Below are 23,110 nucleotides of genomic sequence, written 5' to 3'. Positions count from 1 at the left end.
CCCATGGTCCTGAAATTTCTTTTTTAACAAACCATAAGATAGTAAGTTTGTGTTCAGCATACATAACTCCACCTCTTGAACAGGAGTCTGAGTTTGGAATAAAGAAAATTTTAAAAATTGCCCCTTGGTCCAAAAAATTTCTTTCTGTAAATTACAGAAGCATTGGGTTGAAATGGCCATAGATCAGTTGTCTGTTCTGTGCACAGTGTTTCTTCTCCTGAGAGCTTTGTACTGAAATGAAAGAGCCCCATTTACATTGAACACAATGAATACTGGCCAGGTGTCCCTAAATTGTTGATGTGGAAAACTGACAGTGATCAATCTATAATTAACTGCTTTATTTCTTACACACTTCTACACTACTGCACATTTCTATTCCAGAAATGTTCAGTAAATAATTCTAAAATACTCAAGAAACTTAAACAGCATTGATGAACTCACAGAAAAGTTAGGTTTCAGAGATGGTTTTATCACAGGTTTTATAAAAGCTGTTGATAGAAGTTAAGTATTGTCTGTAGTTTTGAAAGAGCTAATTGCTTTAGGACCAAAACTCTTTCTCTTTCAAACTTATTTCTTAATCTTTTTTCTTTTAAATAGGAAGAATTGTCTGAATCTGTGAACTTACAGAAGCAATTAGCAGAGCAGCTACAAGTAGTCAAGCAAGTATGTTGAAGTCTCTAAAAATTTAAAAATTTTTAATTGTTTTTTGTGGGAGGGAGAAAGGAGCACTTCTTTTTCTCTTAGTGCTCATACAGACTATACTTTCACACTGATTTCAACACCAAGGTGGTTTTTGTGTTACTACAGAGCTTTTAATTAAAGGTGGAGAATTGATTCTTCAGTTTTTAGAGCAGCAATCTACTTCTCTGCTATTGAATTGAGATAGGAGCCCTGAGACCAGCTGGATCAATGAAGTGGGATGATAATATAGTAGAACCTTTCTAGTCTTAAGTGTTTTTGACGAGATTTTGCTATTCTTAGGCAACAGTTGCCTAATTTACAGTCCTAACATTAACTACTTTATATGTCAACCAAGTGTGAAAAAAATATCAGGAAAGAAAGTCGTAGTCAGGATTTTCTGAGGAAAGTCTTGTTTCTGCCTCCAAATCTATCTAAAATTATGAGCCAATAAATCAGAGTATTTGACTTCCTTAAAGTCTCTTAAAGGAAATTCCCAATTAAAAGTAAGTCTCATGTCATTTATAGCCTGGATTCAAAACCAAGGAACTTTCCTGTTCCCTCTTCCTCCTGAACACCCTGTCAGCTTTTCCTTCTAATGAGCTGGCTGCTTTCCTTCCCTCCTGCACTGCTGCACCTATTCTTTGCAGGTTTCTCATGTCAGATGCCATGGAAAAATGCAAGATAAAGTTTAAAAATCCCCTGTATTAAGATTAGTTTTATATTTTGCTCATAAGATTAGTTGAGCACCTTTATTATCACCTTTTATTCCTTGAATATACGAGAGCTCGCTTGGAAGTTTTTTCCATCAGTGTTGTGTTGTTTCCTTGTGTACACTGTGGGAAATAAATTGGGTTATCTTCTGGATAAAATTTAACTGGAAGATTGTTCCCGTAATGCACTTGAAGTTCCCATTCTCAATGACTGTGTTGTTCTAGACCAGAACACTTGTTCAGTGTGTTAGTCCAGACTAAAGCTGTTACAATCCCTAGTACAAACCTTCTTTTCCGGGGAAGGCAGCCTTGGACAGGGCTGGCTTAAGATGTTTTAAGTGGCAGCAGTGCCCATTTGCCACCACTCGAGGTCCTCCCACTTTTATTTTTCTCAGGTACTGTCATATGGTGGTAAAATTCAGTTTTGCCCTGTAAATCTTCCAGGGATAAATACTGATTTTCTCGTAGGCATTGAAAGGGTTCCATGTAATGAAGTGAAAGAGAAATACTAAATTATATATAATTATAGCATTGTGTGATCTATTTTAGGAGCTAAAAGTGGGCTTTTAATGGACATTTTCTTCTGTTTATACTTGGTGCATGTTCAAGTGTTTTAAATATATTATTATATATGTATTTCTGTTGTTTAAAATCAATATTGGCACTGAGATTCATGGTGATAAGTTTTTTTAAAAATAGGCTACTTATAGTATAAGTTGCCATTTAACTTATGATGTGCATTCCTGTTTGAGCTGGTTAGTGAAATTAGTTAATGAGTACATTATTGAACCCTAATGGCTTGATTAAAAGTAACAAACAACCAAAGTAAAAAACAAAACCCAATTTAAGTCTGTGCGTAAGGTCTTCTGACTTCATCATAATTTAAACATTTAAGTGACTGCTTTCCTGAAAAAACAAAGTTTTAAATGAGGATTTAGATTACCAATCATATATTGCAGTATATTTTGTGGTATTTCTCTTTTCTACTAATTGTGAATTGCAGAGATTACAAATTAATTAAGATGGGGGTACAAATATTCTGGTTAATGAACATGCTTTGTTAGTACCAATTCATTAAAGAGTGCTTGACTCGGTAACGAACAGCATGAATAAACTGTTAAGATCAGAAATGCTGTTAAGCTTGCAGTGAGGTAGTAATTATTTTCTAATTCTGCTATGAGACAATTAAAATTCATTAATTGATCTGGTTTTGCTTTGAAGTTGTGATGTAGCACTATATCTTTGGGGCTTCCTTGAAATCATATGTAAGCTGAAATTGGCACAAAACACAGAAAGGAACTTCTGAGTACCTGAAGTCTTGCCAAGAGCATGAATGTGAAATCTGTAATGATGTCTTCTGTCTTCCCGGAGGATTTGGACTGGATCCTGTGCTGCCTGAGAGTCCTGGGGTGTTTCAGCCTGAATGACCCCTTCTCTACTACAGCTTTTTCTGCTGGAGCACTCAGCTAAACATAGGAAGTAGGAGAGGTTGTGAAGACACTGTTTGTGGTATCCCCAACTCCTGGACTTGGTTCATAGGGCTGAGATTTGCTACTCTGTGGTTGTTTTCTCTAAGGGGAAAATAAGGGCTTTGAATGACTCCTACCTTGGAAGCAGTATCTAATCTATTTCACCCTGCCTGAAAGAAGTGTTTGGTTTACTTAATTAGGCTTTTTTATTTTAATACATAGTAAACATATTCAAAGTTCTTTTAAAGGATTATTTCAATATACTATTTTTATAGAATTAATCAACAAGCATGATTGATTTGTAACTACAGCTTTCATGTAGTTTAAAAGAATATCTTAGTTCTGGTGTTTGTGGTGTCTGGAATAAAACTTGGATAAAACCTTCTGACACTCAAATTTATCCAAGGAAGAAATTGAACCCGGCTTAGGAAGAAACCTGTACCTTGAAATTGCTTTTTTAAGGATTCAACTTCCCTCCTCCAGCTGTTAGTTCCTTATTGGCTGTAGTGGCTTCATACCAGATCAGGACAATGGGTCCCATGAGGTGTTTATATAAATGAAATATTAGCAGCTGCAGATCCCCTGTTTCTTGTGTCTTAGAATCCTAGATTGGTTTGGGTTGGAAGGGACCTTAAAGCTCATCTCATTCCACCCCCCTGCCGTGGAGAGAGACACTCTCCACTATCCCAGGTTGCTCCAAGCCCTGTCCAGCCTGGCCTTGGACAATTTTTTCAACATCTGAGTGGGACAAGAGCTCATGTTGCTGAAGTGGGTATTACCCATCAATTCTTCACTGGTGGGGCCCCCTTACCTGCAAGGTGAGAGAACCCACTTGTCCCCACAGTGCCAATTCCAGTAACTGGAGAATGGGAAAATCTGATGGAATCATATCCCTTTGTGCCCCTCTGCTCCAGCAAACAGCTCTGGTGTGTCAATTTTACTAACTCAGTTGTAGTGTGTGTAATTGTTTCATTGTAATGTAGGAAGCTATTGTTCCTTAATTATTCCTTTAGGTCTTTCACTGTTGAAATCTGGTCATACTTAGTCTGCTATTACAGAGAAATTAATATTCAACAACTGGGGTTCTGAAAAAACAATGGAGGAGTAAAGGCAATTCTGGATTATAAGAGATTAAACCTTTATCTCAAGGATGTCTTCTTTCAAAATGAAGACCTCCCTTTTCATAATAGCAATTTTCTCTTCACTTTTCTCATGTCAGTTTATTTAAATAATTCCTAAGTGTGGGTTTTTAAGATGCCACCCTTTCTCAAGGCCTCTGTGTTCATTTATATTAGTCAAACTTAACGTCAGAGCATCTTTTCACTTTTGTCTCCAAGAGTCTTTCTCCTACCTCCAGCCTGTTTCCCAAGGATGCCTTTGCTGCTGAAGGCTCCCAATTCATCCTCTGTAGCAGCAGGGCCCAGCTCTTGCTGTTGACTCACTTTGTTTCTTAGAGTGGCAAGAAAATGCCCCCCCCCAAAGGCAGTAATTTGACCCCTACTTCTGTAGGTTGATAACTTCTTAGAAGTCCCTGTGTTCCCTGAATTGTTTCTAGGAAAAAGGAGTGCCAGGAGCAGCTGCAGGAGGGGTGATTGCTGTGCTTTCAGGGAGTATGGGCAGTAATGACCCTCACACTGCTCTTAGTGCTATAAACACGCAACTGTGACACCAGCGTGAGGAAAAACACACCCAGGGCAGTAAGCTTGGGATGAGTCTGTGTTTCCAGGTGCAGGTGGTCCTTGTGTAGTTCACCTAATGCTTCCAAAGGAGAAAAGAAAATCATTCTACTTGCTGTCAAATTAAAGGTCACTAAAATGGATCTTGTGGTGCTCGTGCCCTGTAACAGAAACCTCTAAATTATACAACACCACTGTCACCTCTGTTCACTAATGATGTTGCTGTTCTGCATGTGTGGTTGCTTCCACTGCTCTATTTTCTGGGAGACCAGGATGTCCCTGGCCATCATCCAAATTGCTATTATATTGCAAAGTTGAGGAAGCTGATGTACTGGTTATATGTCTCTGAGATTAGCTGGTTTATGACCCAGAATGTATTGTCTATTAAGACTAACAGTGTAGAGATTAAAAGTCATATGAAGCTGAGATTGATAGAGCATTTTACAGAAAAAAAAAACAAAACATGATCACTAAATACAGGAAAACCTGACTTGAAGGATATTGATTGTACAGGACAAATGCTTCTATGTTAGGAAAGAATAAAATCTGAATTTCTAAGTTTAACTGACCTCTCTAGATATTTCTATTATGACACCTTTTATATGCAATTTCTTCCACAAAACAGGAAGATCTGGCCATCTAGGTTTTTTAGAAACTGCATTTTCAAACCTAGCTTTAGAAGGTTATTTCCTCCATGGTAAAGAGTCATTGTGTGTTTCTCCTCTATGGGAGGAGAAACACCCACCTGTTTTCCCTCTAGTTCCGTTCCCAACCAGGATATAATTATAATTATAAGATTGAATAGGTAGACCAGGAATAGAATATTCACCTCAGTATCCTTAACTGAGCAATTTCTACAAAAAACTTCCAGCTCTGTGAATTTGTCTATTCAAATCTGATAACTTGAATTATTCAGAAAACTGATATTAAGTGACTTTTCCTACAGATTAATAGCTGAGGGAAAAGATGGTTCAGTGATTTTGGTGCCAGTGAGCCTGTACATTTTGTGTGAGGAGTCTGTTTGTTTTATTCCTAGATGAGTGTAAATTTACCCGTTGTACAGACCTTTAATTTGGCTTTCTAATTTATTAATTTGTTAATGTCAATTAATAATCGGTCCCCAAATTAACTGAGCAATATCTTTCTTGAAAGGAGATTTTGCAACATTCAGGGATTAAGTTAGCTGAATTCAAAGCTAGCAGTTTCTGATAAGTTTTATCCAACACTCTTCTCTGATAATCCAGGCCATTAGGAGCATCATAGGACCAGGGACAAGGCAGAAAAAGAGATTTAAAAGCACTGATTCTGAAAAGAGTGTGGACTGAATGACTTGCATTAAAAGTCCATCTACATGATGTGTGAGCTTTGACTAGAGTGTGAATTCAGGCAATAAAAATGAAATTAAGTAGCATCTCATTAATGTACTTTTTTGGTGTGGAAGCAATGGGACAGATCAACAGCATCTGGTGCATTTCAAGAAAACCTTTCATTCATAGATTTTCAGTAATTATAGAACTTGTTATTTAATTTATTAGCAAAAATACGTCTCTTTATTTACCTGGTTTCCATTTGCACATCATAATGTTAAAAATTAGCAATTAAGCCCTCTAACCATGAACACTTATGGGTAGCCCTGATGCCAACTGCAGTACTTGTGAGCTAAATCTGCTCTTTTTTTTGGTAGATGGAGTTATAACTTCTCCACTGAATTGTATAATCTGCAGGAAGCCAAGGCAGCTGTGGAGGAGACAAGAGCCCTGCGCAGCAGAATTCACCTTGCAGAAGCTGCACAGAGGCAGGCCCGGGGAATGGAGATGGACTATGAAGAGGTCATTCGCCTCTTAGAGGCTGAAATTGGAGAGCTGAAGGCTCAGCTCGCTGAGCATTCTGGCCAAAATAAAGTAAGCAAAGCCTGTCAGAGTTACCATGGTTTCCTTGCTGTTGTCATGTATCTGGTTTTCATTTTCTTTTCATCTGCTTTTCTAAAGTAGGTCACTGTTTGTCTTTTATTATTCAATAACTGGGATGATGTGGATTGAAGCGGGTAATGTGAAGTGCACGAGGCTTCCTTTATCCAAATATCTTTGGGCTGGAAAACCAGGAACTCCTAGCATATGTGGGTTATAGGTCAGAATGGCACATCTCAAGCTTTAAGCATGGAATAGTTTCTAGGCTGCAGATATATTGTCTTTAAAGACTACACCTTGCATATATTTGTATGCTTTTGTACTCATGTGAAAATGGCCTTCAGGTTTATATTTCTATTAGGCAAACAACAACCATGTAAAGTCCAGTCCTGTTCCAAAGTTAATTTAGATTTAATCAATGCTACTAATCCTGAAAAAAAAAAAAAATTATTGAGCCTTATATTTTAAGTCTACTTAATCTCCAGTGAGGCATTTCAGAATAGGCTAAGAAATAAAGTATTTGATGCACTTAAAATTTTTTTTTCATAGCTCCTGACCTGTGTTTTAGACACAGTTTGAACAAGTGCAAGCAGGTTGGCATTTGTGAGGTTACCTTGTTTTTCTCATGAAAAATGAATGTGCATATGACCTGGTGAAGAAGAACTACTGAAATATTGCCTTGTTTCATCCTGAGAATTACTTTAATATTTCAAGATTTTAGAAGGTAAAGTCAAGCTCTGGGGTAAACAAGCTTGCAGAGAACTGCTTAGGAAGTCCCTGTGGCTCCCAGGAGGAATTCCAATTATCTGATTGTGAGTGATGAGGTGAATCACACCCTAGATGTTGTTTCTGAACATCTGGGTGAGATGCTCCATCTTTTATGTCAGGTGTTCTTGATCACTTTTTTTTTTTTTTTTGGGACTTCTATAAATAGCCGAATTTTAAGAAATTCATAGAGCATTGGTTGATTTCTTGGAGGTTTGTTCCAGAGATTCTAGCTTTGAGTTCCTGAAATTCTGACTGAATACTACAGTATCTATGTGGAGATTTGTATCTCTGCATTGCTTATCCAAAAGAAACAATATCAAGTAGATGCCAACTCAATTTTATAGCCTTTTGTCCCATCCTGCTATAAAAGGGGAGTCAGTTACAGTAAATCTCCCCCTAAAACACATTCACTAAATGGAATATAACATATGTTGAGGCATAAATAAAAATCAGATTGGTCTCTCTCACTTGTTTAGTGTGATAGAGTGAGTTCTTTCACCAGCTTCTTCTCTAGAGTGGATAATGAAATTACCAAAAAAATTCTTTGATGTTCAGTGGAATGATGATTCTGCTGTTTTGTACAGTGTATACAAACAAATAATTTGATTCCAGTAAAGTTAGTAAGTGGGTTTTGGTGATTATTTTGTAAAGGTTTTAGAGTAGGTTGTGGGCATTCTACTCTACTCATTAGAGAAGAATGATCACCTGCAGTGTGATGAAAAAGTTTATTTTTAATTAGAGTGCTTTTTCTGTATTTTGGAGAGATCTTTCTAGATATTGTGTCCAGCAGACAGCTGTGCTAAACAGACATGTCCAGGTACATGTGAGGACTTTACTCATGGTCCTGTCACAGGAACAGTGCCAGGAACTCTAATGGAGTTCCCATTAGCTCCAGAATTCCAGCTCTGGACCTAATATTGCCCAGAGCCTCCAGAGCTGGATTTAACAGGGCTCATATCTGTACTGAAGGAGGGAGGGATACATAACACTGGTCAATAGGTTATACAAGTGCATGCAGAGACATCCTAGGGGTAATTTCCTCCAAGATGTGCCATAATTACTGCATTGGCCAGAGGATGTGTGGATGCAAACTAGGGGACTGAGTTTGTTCTGGTTGTTTATGCACCCTGCTGAGATAGTATCACCATAAGGTTGGTATTTTTAATCCATTCATCAATCAGTTCAAACTCTCTTAATTTTCAGCCCTATTCCTGTTGTTATCTTTGAATTTTAATTTACCTTTCTGTCATTTGCCAAAATCTGTTGCAGTTTGGAGCTGGTTTGCCAGCTGCTCAGGCATTCCAGTTTTATGTTTTACAGAAATGTAGAAAAGAGCGTGTTAAACATTCCAAACACTCTGTTCACACTATGTCTCTGTGTGATCCATGGGAGGAAAATTATTAGAATAAAAGCTTTAAAATACTTTTCCCAGGAGAACATTCATGATTTGAGAAAGAGGGTTACAGTGCTTGACTGCCAGCTGCGGAAATCGGAGTCGGCCAGGAAGACCTTTGAGGTGGCCACTGAAAAATTGCTACAATTTGTAGAGGTAACTTTGCCTTTCATTTCTAACAATATCATATTTGGAAAAGGTTTGTGTTGATGTTTGTGAGGAATGAGCATAGTAAAATGGCTACAAACCAGTTTGCAGAGGTCCTTTCATCCCTAGAAAATATATATCCCTAGATGATGTGTAAGTGTGCAGATCCATTCAGAGGTTTACATAATCTTTGTGTTTTGCTATAGTAGACAAATGAAAATTATCAGATAATTTTTACCACCTAAACTCTATCAATTTCTGTGAAACTCTTGAGAAGAAAAAGGCAGAAATCTAATAGTTGATAATTCTTCAGCATGTTATGAAAAAACAAAAAAGTGTTGTTGCTATATTAACTTTGTTTAAAGGGGTTATAATATTTTGGTTTTTGCTTTTGCACTTCTAGCTGGGAGACACTAGACTCTTTAATTGCAAATCAAGTCCCCCACCCCCAAACAGAACATCAAACTATAAGGTATTAACTTTTTGACTGTGTTGATTTATAAACTGTTGACTTCTTGACTATGACCAACAGGTTGTGCATGAAATACTTTCAGATAACTCTACTTCCTCAACAATTTTAAGGTAATGAAATGGCTACATTAATAATGCAAAACTCTACTATTGTTTCCAAGTCTCAAAAAGCTGCCTTGTAGCTGTTTTTTTCTATACTTTTGCTGTATAGTTCTGTATGTCATTTTATTGAGGGAGAGGGAATGACATGAATTATAAATTACGCTTTCAGGATACAGCTTCATTAAAAACCTCTGAATTAAATTAAAACAGTTAGTAATTACATAGCTATGATTGTCTGGATGTTTCCATAAATTAATTATAATGTACTAATGATTAGTTAAAATGCAAGGAGCCTTAACAGTGGGTTATAATTTAATTTTTTTTTTTTAGATTTTCTTAGGTGATTTTGCATCACAATGAATACAGTAGCATATAAATTGATAAAATGTATATCCATTCACACTTTGTTACTTTTCCTGTTTCAAAATCTGTGGGAATATTCAAGAAGATTTAATTAGCCTTTGGTCCTTCAGAAAATTGACATGATTGTGCCTATATATCACAGATAGAATTTCATTAATACTTATGTAACAGTAAAATAGTTCAGTTTCTTTCCTGCAGTTTTTTTCAATACAGCTCTCAAGAAAATCAAATGTATTTAACTGAAGTGAACTGGAACTTTATTTCAAAATACCTAGGCAGGCCTAGACCAACTAGGATATCGTAGATAATCAGTGAGATGCAGTTCCCATGGCACTGCACACAGCAACGATGTTGGCTGTTTTATGAAGTTCATAGAATTTATTTTAGTGAATGGATTAATTATCAAATGCTAAGCCAAGGTGACAAACTGATTCAGATGGCAGGGAAGATAAGAGTTGGGTCCCATGAAGCAGGTCCCTTCTTAAATGCTGCTATGAAAATTCCATTCAGGTTCCCCTCCTGACACCCTTTGAGTCCCTGACACTGCATTTTGAGTTCTGAATGTTATTTGAATTGAACTTTCCAAATACCTTCATTGTTCAGCCAGGACTGCTGCTGGGGCAAACTCACTGATTTGGGAGCATGAATCTTCTTTTACTCATACACTGAGAACAAAACCATTTTAGACAAACAAGTTTATCTTATTAGAAGTAGCAGTTTCCTTTATCATATTACAAATAAACATTTATTTTTTTATTATCTTAGTGACAGGAGAACATTGTCTACTAAAGCACTTCTGGCTCGGCTGGGAAGGGTCGGACCTACTGTCACAGCAGCTCTTGCAGCAGAAGCCAGGGACCTTGCCAAGTCTATCCGGGCCATTTTGGAAGTTGATTGTGAGTGTGTCCATCTCTGTGTGCTTTGAAATCTGGTATCAGTTCATCAGCCAAGAAGATGGATAATTGTATTTAAAATTGAATGTGAACTGGCTGAATAAATCATTCCTAGCATGGAAGGACAGAGCAGGTTCAGTGTCAGCTCAGGCTGCGTCTTCATCAGACTATCATTAGAATATAAAGTTATTCCAGAGTGCATTTCTTCACAGGAAAATTTAAAGCACAAAATTAATGCCAAAGTGAGGAATATGAAGATTATCAGAAACTAGCAGCATATGTAAAACTAGCAGCATTTCATTACTTTAATACTCTATTTTTCATACTGGAATATTTACAAAATGTTATTTTGCTGCATTTACATAAATATGTATCAAAATGTTTTAATGAAGATGTTGTTGCTGTAGGGAGTGAATGTAGGCAGCAGTTCCATTTGGAAATATCCATGTATGTCCTCAGGTCATGAACAGAAATCCCATTGGTGGAAATGATGGTCGTTCATAAGAGTGACTGTAGTAAACTGCATCAGTTGAAAATCTAAGAAATAGGTTTGAATTATCATATAATTCCTGGTTCAGATCATTGAAATGATTGTTTATTTTGATGGTATTTGCCTGTAGTTGAGCAGGCATGTCAGTTCTAATCGATTTTTGATTTACAAAAATGGAACAGAAATGGTACATCGTAGGACACTTGGGAAAGGTTAATTATGGTTGTCCATAATTATTGTATCAAATATTTGAATAGCTTTTACTGTTCAGGAATTAATTTAGAAAGAGACTAAAAGAGTTAAGAAAATAAGATATGAAAAATAGTTTTTTGACATTATTTATGAAACATTTATTACTCATTCTGTGGCAAAGAAAGCAAAATAAGAAGATAAAATTTGTTCAAAAGTGTTCATAATATTAAAGAGTTACTGGTGGGGTGAAAAGAATAACAGTGACCAGGAGAGGAAATAATTGGTTTTCCACCAATGACAGTAATAGTTCTGTCACACTGAATTGGTCTTATTATGCTACACAGGAAATTGTGCAAAAAAAACTTTTGGTTCTAAATGCAGCTGAATTCTAACACACGGTTGTGTCAAACATAATATGTAGAATACATGTTAGAAAGCTCTGGAGCCACAGCAGGAATCCATTTTATGAACCTAAGAATTAAAAATAGGTCTGCAGAGAAGGATTTAAAGATTGAACGTCATCTTTCTGAGTTCATTCTGATTTGGAGAGCATTACAGATAGATTTGGGCTCTGACAAGCTTGGGTATGAGATTAAAGCTTTAAACCACACTGGTTTTTTTCTCCCTCTCCCTCCAAAAAAAGTAGTTAAGGCAAAGGAACTATGTAATAGCATTCTGTCTGCAGTGCTCTCTGCCAGGTTCTCACTAAAACTTCATGTGATTTGAAGTTTTCTTGCAGATGGACTGTCACAGAAAGGGGGCTCTTGTGTATGTGGCATTTCATAAATATCATCCATCAAAGAGAAAAGTGTAATAGTGACTACAGTGCAGACTGAAGGATTCCTTTTCCAGGAAGGTGTCCACAGCATAATAATTTGTTATTGAATTCTTAGAGAGAGAACTGGAGTTAATATTTTTGGGTTGCTCATTGGATCAGAATGTCTGGCTGGGAAACCTTTGTGATACATTTTACCTTCTAAATAGAACTTCTCTTTCATTATTTGTTTCATTCTTGTAAATATGAAGTACAGGAGCCCCAGCCAAAATTCCTCTTTGATTCATTTACAGTACATGTGAAACAGAGTCTGGGTGCCAAGAAAAGGTTGTAGAGTGTTTTTCCAACAGAAAACTGCTTCCTTTGTAAAAAAAATCTTCCTTGACAACCAGGTCAAAATTACATATTTACAAGTCATCCACACAAATTATATCCTTCCTCTGTAATAGCCTGAGGGACATTTTGCCTGAGGGAAGAGGCTTGAAGAAGTTCAGTGTATTCCTGAAAATCTTCAAGAACATGTTGCCTTGTGATACTGCTGCAGATCAGCTTTCAGCTCTGCAGGCTGAGTGACAGCTCTGTGAAGGCACTTCGGTGGTTCTTCAAGTGAAGACTCTGGGAAAAAAAATAGCAGCTCATTTTCCAGGGCTTACTGCTTCAGGATCCTCCAGATCCCAAAATGCAAATAATGAAGTAATAAACAGAATAATCAAGCTCATCCCTTGAAAGAGCCATTCTTCATCTTCTTTAAAGACTGTAAGCTCTTTTAGAAACCAAGCCTTGAGAGGCCATTCTGCTTTACAGAATGTGAGCATCTCCTGAACACTTGAGATTACTTCCATCATCATACAGAGGATAATAATGCCTCAGTGAAGAACTGCAGCATTTAAAAGTAGTTGCTTGCTGCACTTAGTAGACCATATGGTGCAAATCATGCTAAAAAGAATAGAGGTAGCATTTTCTTCTTTCTATTACAAATTTAGAAAAGGAATGCACTGGGTACTGGTGATGGCCAAAATCTGATTAACCCTGGAACATACTTATCTCCTCATCAAAGAGCAGGCAATCAGCATTTCCAAATGGGCACTCGTATAACACAGCTTTCAAGTATTTTGGCTGCCCATTTCCTCCCTCTGCCTCTGACACTTCTGACCAAAAATACAATCTTGCTGTAATTGATACAATCCCAACCATCCCCATCCAGGAAGTGCTCTGAAGCCAGGTTCTCCACTCACTGGGAGCTCAAGCACTGAATTTGGAGCTATTTTATCCCATCATGTTCCTGTAATGTGCTCTCAGCCCGGAATCTGACACATGGCAATCATGCTGGAGTTCGCTCAAATGATCTCCAAATTAATACAGATTCCAAAACTCCTACTTAATTTACTGATATTGATCTTGCCAGTCACTATGCACTTGATTTTGAAGATCCTACAGGCAGATGTTTAGTTGTCTGGATCTTATATTCATTTTCCTTGAATGCTGGCTAGATAAAAGATGATAATAGAAAGTGCTGCTGCTCAGCATCCATTAGTGCTTGTTCTCTTGATGGTTAAATTGATTTTGATTTTTGGGCAATGCCTTACATCTTTGACATTAAAAGCTGAAATATTGGATCTATCCATTTCTTCAGTTTAGGGAATTTTCAACTATATTGTGTTCAAATGCCAAAACCATTCCATAGTCAAAAAAATGTCAGTTATCCCTTCCTATTCTTTTGACAATGTGGGTGGAACTAAGCTATAGAGTAACAAGGCTTCACAAATAACTAAGCTATAGCAAGGCTTCATAAATAACAATTTTGCTATTTTGAAAAGGGCCAGTATTATTAAGTATTCATATTTCTTTTGTTTGTTGCCTGGTGTGTTTATTACAACAGAATAAATGCTATTTATTTATACATTTATTATACATTATTCTTTATGTTTTTGAATCTTCAATTTTATGAAGACAGCAGTGGTGTAACTTTGTGCAAGTAATTGGCTGTAGTTCATCAGCCAGAACATGAGCTGTTCCCCCTCCCCTTTTTACCCCTTGCCTGTGTCAAAATCCAGCTGTAACTGTGGCATGGACAGGCATGGTCTGGTTAACTTTTGTTAGTTTGGCTCCTGATATTAAAGATGCTGTATCTTCTTGTATTTTTAGTATTAGGCAATTTTTAGTATTTCCTGCAAGGTCCAGTTTGTGGGAGGAGTGTGCATTGAGGGAATTCCTCTGACATTCTTGCAGCTGATGAACCAGAACTGTACCTTTCCTTCCTCCCTGGAAGAGCTGCCTGGGAAGGAGCAGCATAATGATAAGTAACAAGATAACTCTGTGTATTCATTGTTCTGGCAAGGCCATAAATATTTCAGTGCATTACTGAAATTAGAAATAGAAGAGACCTGATGAATTATACAGAGAATATCCTGGACACAGCTGTACAGTTCCCTTTTTAGTAGTTTTTGCTAGCAGAAGAATTAATATCACTGCTGTGTGCTTTAAAGGTAAAAAGCTTGTGTTTGTCAGCTGAACATTAGCTGAGATGGTACTTCCACTAAAAAATACCAATTTGGTGACATTACTATGTATTATTCCTTTGAAACTTTTAACAACAAGTGAGTTTTTCCAAAAGAGAATTTATCAACTGTTTTATTCAAAGGAAAATTTAATAGTTTTGCTAGTCCCTGAAGGTTGATTTTTTTTTCCCTCCAAACAAAAATACTTAATGGGAAGATAGTTTAATTTTTTGTCAAAAATTATAATATTAAGTTATTCAATGAACTTTTTGCTGTTGAATCTTATTTGAGTTGACATTAAGAAGAAAATATATAGAAATCTCAGACTTACTTAATTTTTGCAATAAACATCAGATATATACAAGATGAGAAGTGGAGCTGTTTCACATTATATTACAGACCTTGGTAAATTTTTGCCTTATTTTGAAAATGGGAATTTTTCATTAAAAATTTTCTGCAACCCTTTAGATTGCAAATCAGATCACAGTAAGAAACCCAAAGGTGAACAATTTATGTACTTGCATAAAAATTAAAATTCAAAGTTGCATAACAAGGAAAATGGCTTCTGTAATCCTCAGGAAAAAAATCCAGTCATATTTAATATCATTTTATAGGGATGCAGTCAAGAATGCAAAAGTATTTTTCTACATAACTGTTTACTTGCAGCAAGACTTTTAATTTTCTGGAAATCATTTAAATGTCCAATTTTGCCTGCCTGATTAAAAAAAATGACAAGTTGTAATTCTGACAGTGTTCACAGAACTGTAATTTCAAAAAGAAAATCTGTCCAAGAATTTGAATATGTTCCATTGCAACAGAAAAGAAATTTTCCAGTTAAGAAATGTAATACTGTACAGTATTACAAATAATTGTGATGTAAATTAAATTGAGTGTGCATAAAAATTAATTTGAAAAGGGAGCACTAGACCTCTGAGACAAGTCCATTCTCTCTCCAGTTTGTAAATCTGATACAAACTGCTTTATTGACATTTCTACACCTTGATTAAAATTATTACCACAGTTTTAAAAAGGAATTTGAGTAATGAATCAGCTGACTTGCTCATTCATAGGTAAGAACAACAAAAAAAAATCAAGGATTTAACAAAAGTCTTCTGAATTTAATATTTACATTTTTTTTCTGATTAAGTGTCTTTTTGATAGGAAATCCTGAAAGCAGCTTTTTTTTTTTTTCTTTCTGGACAGTATCCTACAATTACTAGAATTTAGTATTACGCTGGAGATGCTATTCCCCAGCAGCCTTTGGTAACTGCCAGGTTTATTAGTGACTTGTAAAAATTCCTTGCTTCTGGTTTATCATTACTGTGTGTGGTGTTTATGCAGTGACTTTTCATTGAACAGAAATGCCTGGACTGTGAAATGGTGTCAGGGAGCACCTTTGCACTGTCTGACCTGGAAATCTTTATTAGGAGAGGAATGGCTGATGAGGAAGCACAGACAGCCACAGGCTCCCTCTCAGTTTTCAGAGAACATTTTACTCTGTTAGGTTTCTTGCTTTCTTTATCATAATTTCTGCAGTTCAGTGCTGTAGGTCTCATGCAAAATTTGGTGTGCTGGATGCACATTAATTATGTAATGCATAGATAGCCACATATTTTTAGGTGATTTAGACTCACAGCTGTAGTTTCCAGGCTGTACTTGGTCATCAGCCACTGAACTGCAAAAGACTGCTTTACAGCTTTGTCTGCAGAACCTGGACTCTTTTATATTCTTTTCAACTGCAAGATTTATTATGATTATCTGGGAGAGATTTTGATGTTGGGTGATGATCCCTGACTCAAGAAAAAATAAATAAAAGTGGGGCTGCTAAGCTGTAAGCATCATCATTGATGAAATAGTAATATTTAAGTGCTTATCTGTACTTAAAAGCAGTGCCTATAATGTTACAGAAATAAGTTATGCCAGTGCAGCCAGATCAAGACTATTAAAAAGATATAATAGAAAAAACAATAAAGAATAACCAAAAAGAAAAAAGAAAACAAGACCACAAAAAAACGTTTTGCTATTTCACCTTTGGCTGTGGTTTTGTTGTTTTGTTTGGTTTTAGTGTTAATGTTGGGGTGTGAATACAGGTGCTGTCTGACAAGCCTTAAAAACATTCCCTAAACCCTGTTTCTCTGGCCAGGATTGCCTTGGGTTTACAAGAAATACTTTACAGGAGACAAGAGAAGAGTTTTTCGGTGCATAATATAATTAAAATGTATCACTTCCATGAACACAAGGCATAAAAAGGCCTTGCAAATGATAAGCAGAACAAATGTCTGCATATAATGTAAATTACACAGAAGTGTAGAAAAGTAGCACTCAGTAATTTGCCAGCAAATCAGAAAATATTTATCTGGGAAGGACCTGCAGCAGTTAGGCTGTGTATCCATGTGCTTCCAGCAACACAATTATTATTAGCTCAAACACAGATTTGTCTAGCATATCCCACTGCTTCTGTTGGCCAGCTGTTGCCATCCTTAATTATCTTTGCCACTGGATACCTTTTCCTTTGGCTTAAATCCTCCTCACTGTGGTTAAAGCCTGTTACTCCTTGTCTTGACCCCATTACTTCCTTAGTGGCAGCATTTAAAATATTTGAAGACCATGTAGTATCTCCACCCTGTTTGCTGTTACCCCAAATGAATGACACCAGTTTGCTGAATTTTTCTTTACACCACATCTCTCCTGGCCACTTCCTTACCTTTGTGTTTCTCTGACTTCAATTCATCAACGTTGTATTGAGTTCTGTACTTGAGAGCTTCCTGCAGGAGACAAGAATGGAATAACCTCTTTTTGCTTTAATATGCACTCACACTAGGTCCCAAATGATGCTTCCTTTCCCCAGTGGCTCCATGTTAGTGGTTCTTGTGAAGTTTGGAGTTTCTTCTGCTCCCAGAACCAAAGGCATCTGGGTGTGTCCACTTCCCTCTGGGCAGCTGATTGTCCACACCTTGAATACAACATTTTGTTGTTATCTTTATTCAGCTGCATCCTCTTTATTTCAGACATTTGATCCAGTTAGTCAAACCCTTACAAAATTCTAATCTTGTTTTTCAATGGCATTTCAAGGAAAGGTCCTTTTACCAATGGGTTTTAAATCCTGAATTATCCCCACCCTTTCCTTGAACTAAACCCACATTTGTTGAGTGTGAGTGAGGAATGATATTCTTTTCACCTAACTGGCCTTACTGGGGGTGTTGTTACAGGGCCCAGGAACTAGACCTTGCTTATTTAATTTGGTGTCCGAGAATCAGAACATTACAGTAATTATGAACAAGCAGAGAAGCCAGAAAAGCTGGCACTAATAAGGACAGAATTATTTTAGACCCTGATCAAATCAGAAAATACATTTAAATGTCAGTTATGAACAAGTTGCATGCTGATTTATTGGTGATTGAATATGCATGTTAATCCCCATGTTTCACAGCAAGGAAAAACACAATGCAGTGTCTAAAGCTTGTATTTCAAGACAGTTCTTTAATGTGACCTAGATTTCAGAACTCTGTTGTTGCTGCTAGAAAAGCAAATTATTCTCTCTCCATTCACTTACCTTTAATGAGAAAAGATGAGTCAGCTTTTGAATAGGCATTGCCTGTCCTGACTTCCAAATCAAAACATTTTAATAATGAAAAACAAGTGATATTATTATATCTTAAAATACAGATGACCTAACAAGATTAGTGCAGTCTCATTAATATAATTTCCAGCATTTTTAATCTCTGAAAAAAAAAAAAAAACCTTCATTAAAAGTCTATGGACTTGTTTCATTCAGACTGTGACCCCTCCATGAAAAAATTAGTTGACTTTGTGCCTCTCCTCATACAAGTTGTATTTGCTCTTGGTAACTATGGAGACTGAAGTCAAAACTCTCCAGATTCAACAATTTTACTGGATGGTAAATACTTCCTAAACTGCCTCTCTATTAATTTCTGTTGACATAATGCTTAGAATTTTGATATATTAATGCTTCATTATAACACGGTGTTTTGACATAAGGGAGGAAACAAACTGAAATCCTGTGGCACAGAGATGCAAATTGTCCCCAAGCTGGAGAAAATACCCAGGGGAGGCAGGAATTATCTCAGCCCCAGATCAGTGTCTGAAAGCCAAAAAATACCCTGGTGAGACAGGAACTTATCCTTGAGGGGTCAGTCCCAGATCCAAGTCCTGCATCCTTCTTGGAGTGGCAGGTTCAGCTCAGATTCAGGCAGCTGGTTGTGGGGAGAGGTGGGTACCCCATGTTCAGTGGGTCTGGGTGCCAGCAGCACCTGTGGAACCGCTGAAGGTGACCAAAACCAAAGTGACCATTGCAGTGGAGCTGATCCAAAGCACTGTGTGCTTTTGGCAGGCAGTGCTGAGTTCATTTTCTTTGAGCATCCTGAGAGATCTGGATTCATGCTGACAAGGGGAAGGGGGATGAGCAGCCTTCCCTTTGTTGGGAATCAGTGTGTGCTGAAGCTGTCAGGGCTCATCTTGTCTCCCAGGGCTCGTAGGCTTTGCTGTCAGCTCCTGCAGTTGTCACATTTTTTCACTTCTCCTCAGTAGGTAGGAGTGAGAAGCTGAGGGCCAGCAGAGTTCCTCAGACATACACAGCACACAAGTGTGTTCATTTAAATGGAAAGAAGCACAAGTTGATTGCCAAGAAATGAGAGAGGAAGCTTTTTTAAAAGTGCGTTTTAAGGAGAATTTGCTAGAGGAAAATGTAATTACTTGGTGCTTGTAAAGGAGACCTAAAGGAAGTGCAAAATGTATGTATGGCTCACACTAGATGTGTTACCTCATGGCATGAGGCATATGGATACTTGGAGTTAAGGAGGGAGATTTTTGCCTTGCATTAGTGATTGCTGTGGGTATTGTGTTTGGTAACAGAAATTTTCCTTTCACTGTAAATTTTACCTTTGCATTTCAAGTAAAGTTTAGTATGCTAAATGGAGGCACTTTGTGATTTTCTTTTTCTCCTCTTCGGATTTATAACAGAAAAGGAAATCCATCTTAGACTTTAAGAACTTTTAACATGATTTCTAAAATATATAAAATTATTTCTAAGATCCCTTCTTTTACCTATTTGTAGCTACAGGCTTTTTTATATCAGGCTAAAAGGATGTCTTGAGTTATGTATTCTTACAAGTCTTGCTTCAAAAGGAAGAAATATTACTTTGGTCAGTCCTTGCTGTGAGATGAGCTGAGCAGAGAGTGGTTTTGTCTTTCAATTGTAGGTGGTTCGTGCCAGCCCCTTCTGCAGTTTAATTTCATCATCAGTGCAAAAAAAAGTGAGCTATTACTTAGCAAGAAAGGCATATCATGTAATACTATTGCTTTTTAAATCTCAGACAATTTCTGCTCAATTCTAATTTTAGGCAGTCATTTTAATTTGTTACCAATGAATGCTTTCTAATTAAACTTGCATTTAACGATCACATACGTCAGTGAGCACTGGGAGCTGACAGTGATGGAAGTGGGTGGAGAGCACAATAGATGCTGACAAGAGCAGCTGATCCAGTAAGGAAAGGAGATGGGTAAATTCCGGAACAGAGAATCAAGGGAGCAAGAGGGAAACTGGGGAAAAAGAAATTATTTCTTTGGATATACAGGGAGGTATTCCAGGCTATTCCTAATTATGTGGCCCTGGTGGTGAATGCCCTGTGTGCAGAGCCTTGAATTTCTGGAATAAGAACGGGTTATTCCAGGTTCTTTTTGATCATCTGAAAGTGGCTTGTACCAGTTCAGAACAAGAATGTTCCCCAGAGAGTATTTCCATTAATTTAACTTTTTTTAGCCTATATAGCATTGGTGTAAAAATCCCCCAGTGAAGGACTGTTTCTCTAATTTAAGAGTTAATTATGTGTTTCCTGTGTACTCTTCAGCAGTTCAAGATTCACAGGTATAAACAAAATTAATTTAAATTTAATTTATGTAAAAATCCCCCAGTGAAGGACTGTTTCTCTAATTTAAGAGTTAATTATGTGTTTCCTGTGTACTCTTCAGCAGTTCAAGATTCACAGGTATAAACAAAATTAATTTCAATTTAATTTATGCAAAAATTCCTCAAAAATGACTTTGTAACTTGCAGTGTGTTCAGTCAGCATAGAAGCAATAATGCATTCTTGACTCATCCCAAATGGACAGCATCATGTTAGCAGTCAATAGTGGGAAACTGCAAGAAAAAAACCTTGCAATTCATTCATAGGAAGGAATTTTTTTTAAAAAAAAACTGGAAGGGGCTGAGAAAAATGTAATGTGGAACAAATGGTTTACCATTTTTCAATCTTAGCAGGGAGCAGTACCAGCCCTGTGATCCTTGGGTTCATTTCTCTCACTGTGTCACTAATTGAGACTCGGCTGTAGAAGTCTTTAACACCAAAATAAAACAAAATATCTTTAACTTGGCAATCAAAACAGCTGGGAGCCACTGGAGGATATGGAACACTGGTATGATTGCTTTTTCATTGGAGCATTTTCTGTGGAAGAGGTGGATTTCTGCGTTCTGCAGTTTTCTGATTTTTTCTGTATCACCTCCACCTTATCAACAGATTCTTCACCACAGTAAGCCAAATAATTTGGAGTGAGTGATCACTGCATCCTTTTGTATTTTCACTAGACAGCCAGTAGCATTTTAGAAAGAAGCAGTGTAGGTGAAAAGTACAAAAATCAGTGTCACATAATCAGTATGTTAAATGCATTTAAGGCAAATAGTAAGAGCCAGTAGATTATGCAAAATCCAGTGTTTGGTCAGAAGAAGCTGGTCTGAAATCCCTCCCAGCTTCCACTGTCCCTCACTTTTGAAGTTTTATGTTCTCCTGACCTAATGCATTAACAAATGTATTGCACCCATGAATGAAATGTGATAATACTGAGGGACAAGCAGCTTCATGGTATCTTGGCCCCTTCAAAATCCCTTTTTGAACATCTGAGTATCAAATGTGTGATGTGGAAAGACTTTGGAAACTAGTTGATTAGAAGCATATTGAAATAAGCTTGGTTTTTTGATCCAAGTTGCTAAAGATTTTTTTTTTTCCAAGAAGTTATTATTTTGTATTATTTTGACTACTAATAAGCTCCTGCACAGATTTAAATCAGCATCAGTTCCTCTGTTTGCTTCTTATCTTGTTAACAGTCCAAATTCCTTGGAACCTACAGCACCTAAAAGTTTTATGAAAGCAGATAATTAGTCTTTCTCTGGAAAATATGTACTTTGGGGTTTTTTTCTGTTGTATTTCCAGTATTAAGCTTCTGAAAAGGTACCATTTTAAAGGTAATTCTTTATCTTTCTTAAAGACACAGCAGGAACCTCATTGCTCAGGTGACTGTAGCTCTCTCTCATTTCTGAAGAACTTCACATTGAGCAGAGTTTTTTCTGACTTTGGATTTCCTTCATTGTTAGGTAGGAGAGGAAAATTTCTGTACTAATGTCTGACCACATGTGCTGTCTGAGGTCATTCTTATTTCCTTAAATTTTAGTCAGTTGACTGGTCATTGTTCATAAACTGCAATTGCTCTTGTATTCAAACTGTTTCTAATTAACTGTACCAAGCTTTTCACAGAGAAGTATTAGAATAGAAGACATTTATAACAGTTTGTCATTTCAGAGTTACCAAAAGGATCTAAAAGTTGTACATATAATCCTTCAGCGTGAAACACAAGCTATTTAATAACTCATTCTCAATTTTATGTTGTAATTGTTTTAATCCAGGATTAACGAGTTTGCCCACATAGATGGGTCAATATGTGATGATTAATAGGCAGTGGAAAAACACAAGCTCATCCTTCACCATGCCCTGAATGCCCACAGTGAGACAAATCCTGTTCCTGAAGCCTGGTTTCTAGGAACAGACTGAAGGGAGACAAGCCAATCTGCCAACCATAGTGCAAATCAGCAGAAGCTTCAGTTGCTACTATTTCCCAGATGTCTCTTCTAGAAGACTCCTGAGTCATCTTTGTTCTATTAAGTGACCAACAACAAACGAAAAGAACAATTTCTTTAAAATGGAATTTGATATGTGAAAAAAAGGAATGGAATGTCCCCTCAGCAGAGTATTATTTATGAAAGGAAACATATTTGGTTTTGGGAAAAGCACTTGAAATGATCTAAAGTGACACACAAGCAAATGCCAGAAGTGCATATTCACTTCTGAAAGCTGTTTTCCGGAACCTGAGTGTTTACAATTTAATTCACAAAAAGGCAGGACTATTATTGATAAAAAACAGCTAATATTATTGATAGGCTCAAAATATAAAAGTCCATTTTGTGCCTGCACCCTTCTGAACACTCTGGACAAACAGGAGTGGATATTTGTCTGCAGATTTTTTGCTTTAGTTGTGTCAAAACACATGTGTCATAGAGGAGTCCCTCTGCTGGTCTCGTACCAAGATACCTCTGGTGTCATCTCTGGGATATTCCCAGATTCCAGTAGCACTCAGGAGTCCAAAACCAGGCAACTTAGAACCAACAAATCAGACCTTCAGCTTCCATCCTCTTTGCATTGCTTAAGTAGCTCAGAAGAGAAGAGCAAAAGGCACTGGGGATCTTAATTTACACCTTTTCCTTAATTACTGACGCCACTGGAGGAAGGTT

At 37.0% G+C, this 23,110-nt stretch overlaps 1 protein-coding gene across 13 annotated transcripts in view; it reads left to right on the top strand.

The window, feature by feature from the left end:
• STXBP4 (syntaxin binding protein 4) overlaps positions 1 to 23,110 on the top strand; it is a 67,343-nt gene that overhangs the window by 24,537 nt on the left and 19,696 nt on the right. For 10 of the 13 annotated variants that reach the window (XM_085556747.1, XM_085556751.1, XM_085556744.1 and 7 more), the window contains 5 exons: positions 598 to 663; positions 6,261 to 6,437; positions 8,644 to 8,760; positions 9,284 to 9,333; positions 10,453 to 10,583. In XM_085556747.1, coding sequence (XP_085412873.1) covers positions 598 to 663; positions 6,261 to 6,437; positions 8,644 to 8,760; positions 9,284 to 9,333; positions 10,453 to 10,583 — 541 coding nt within the window. Of the gene's footprint in view, positions 1 to 597; positions 664 to 6,260; positions 6,438 to 8,643; positions 8,761 to 9,154; positions 9,224 to 9,283; positions 9,334 to 10,452; positions 10,591 to 23,110 lie in introns of those variants that run through there. The other 3 variants (XR_014949321.1, XR_014949320.1, XM_085556752.1) reach the window with 2 other exon arrangements.

Source organism: Lonchura striata, chromosome 18 (assembly GCF_050655825.1).
Source record: "Lonchura striata isolate lonStrDom1 chromosome 18, ASM5065582v1, whole genome shotgun sequence".
NCBI classification, from domain to species: Eukaryota; Metazoa; Chordata; class Aves; order Passeriformes; family Estrildidae; genus Lonchura; species Lonchura striata.
Note: the sequence above shows the minus strand (reverse complement) of the source record. Positions and strands in the feature narration are given on the sequence as shown.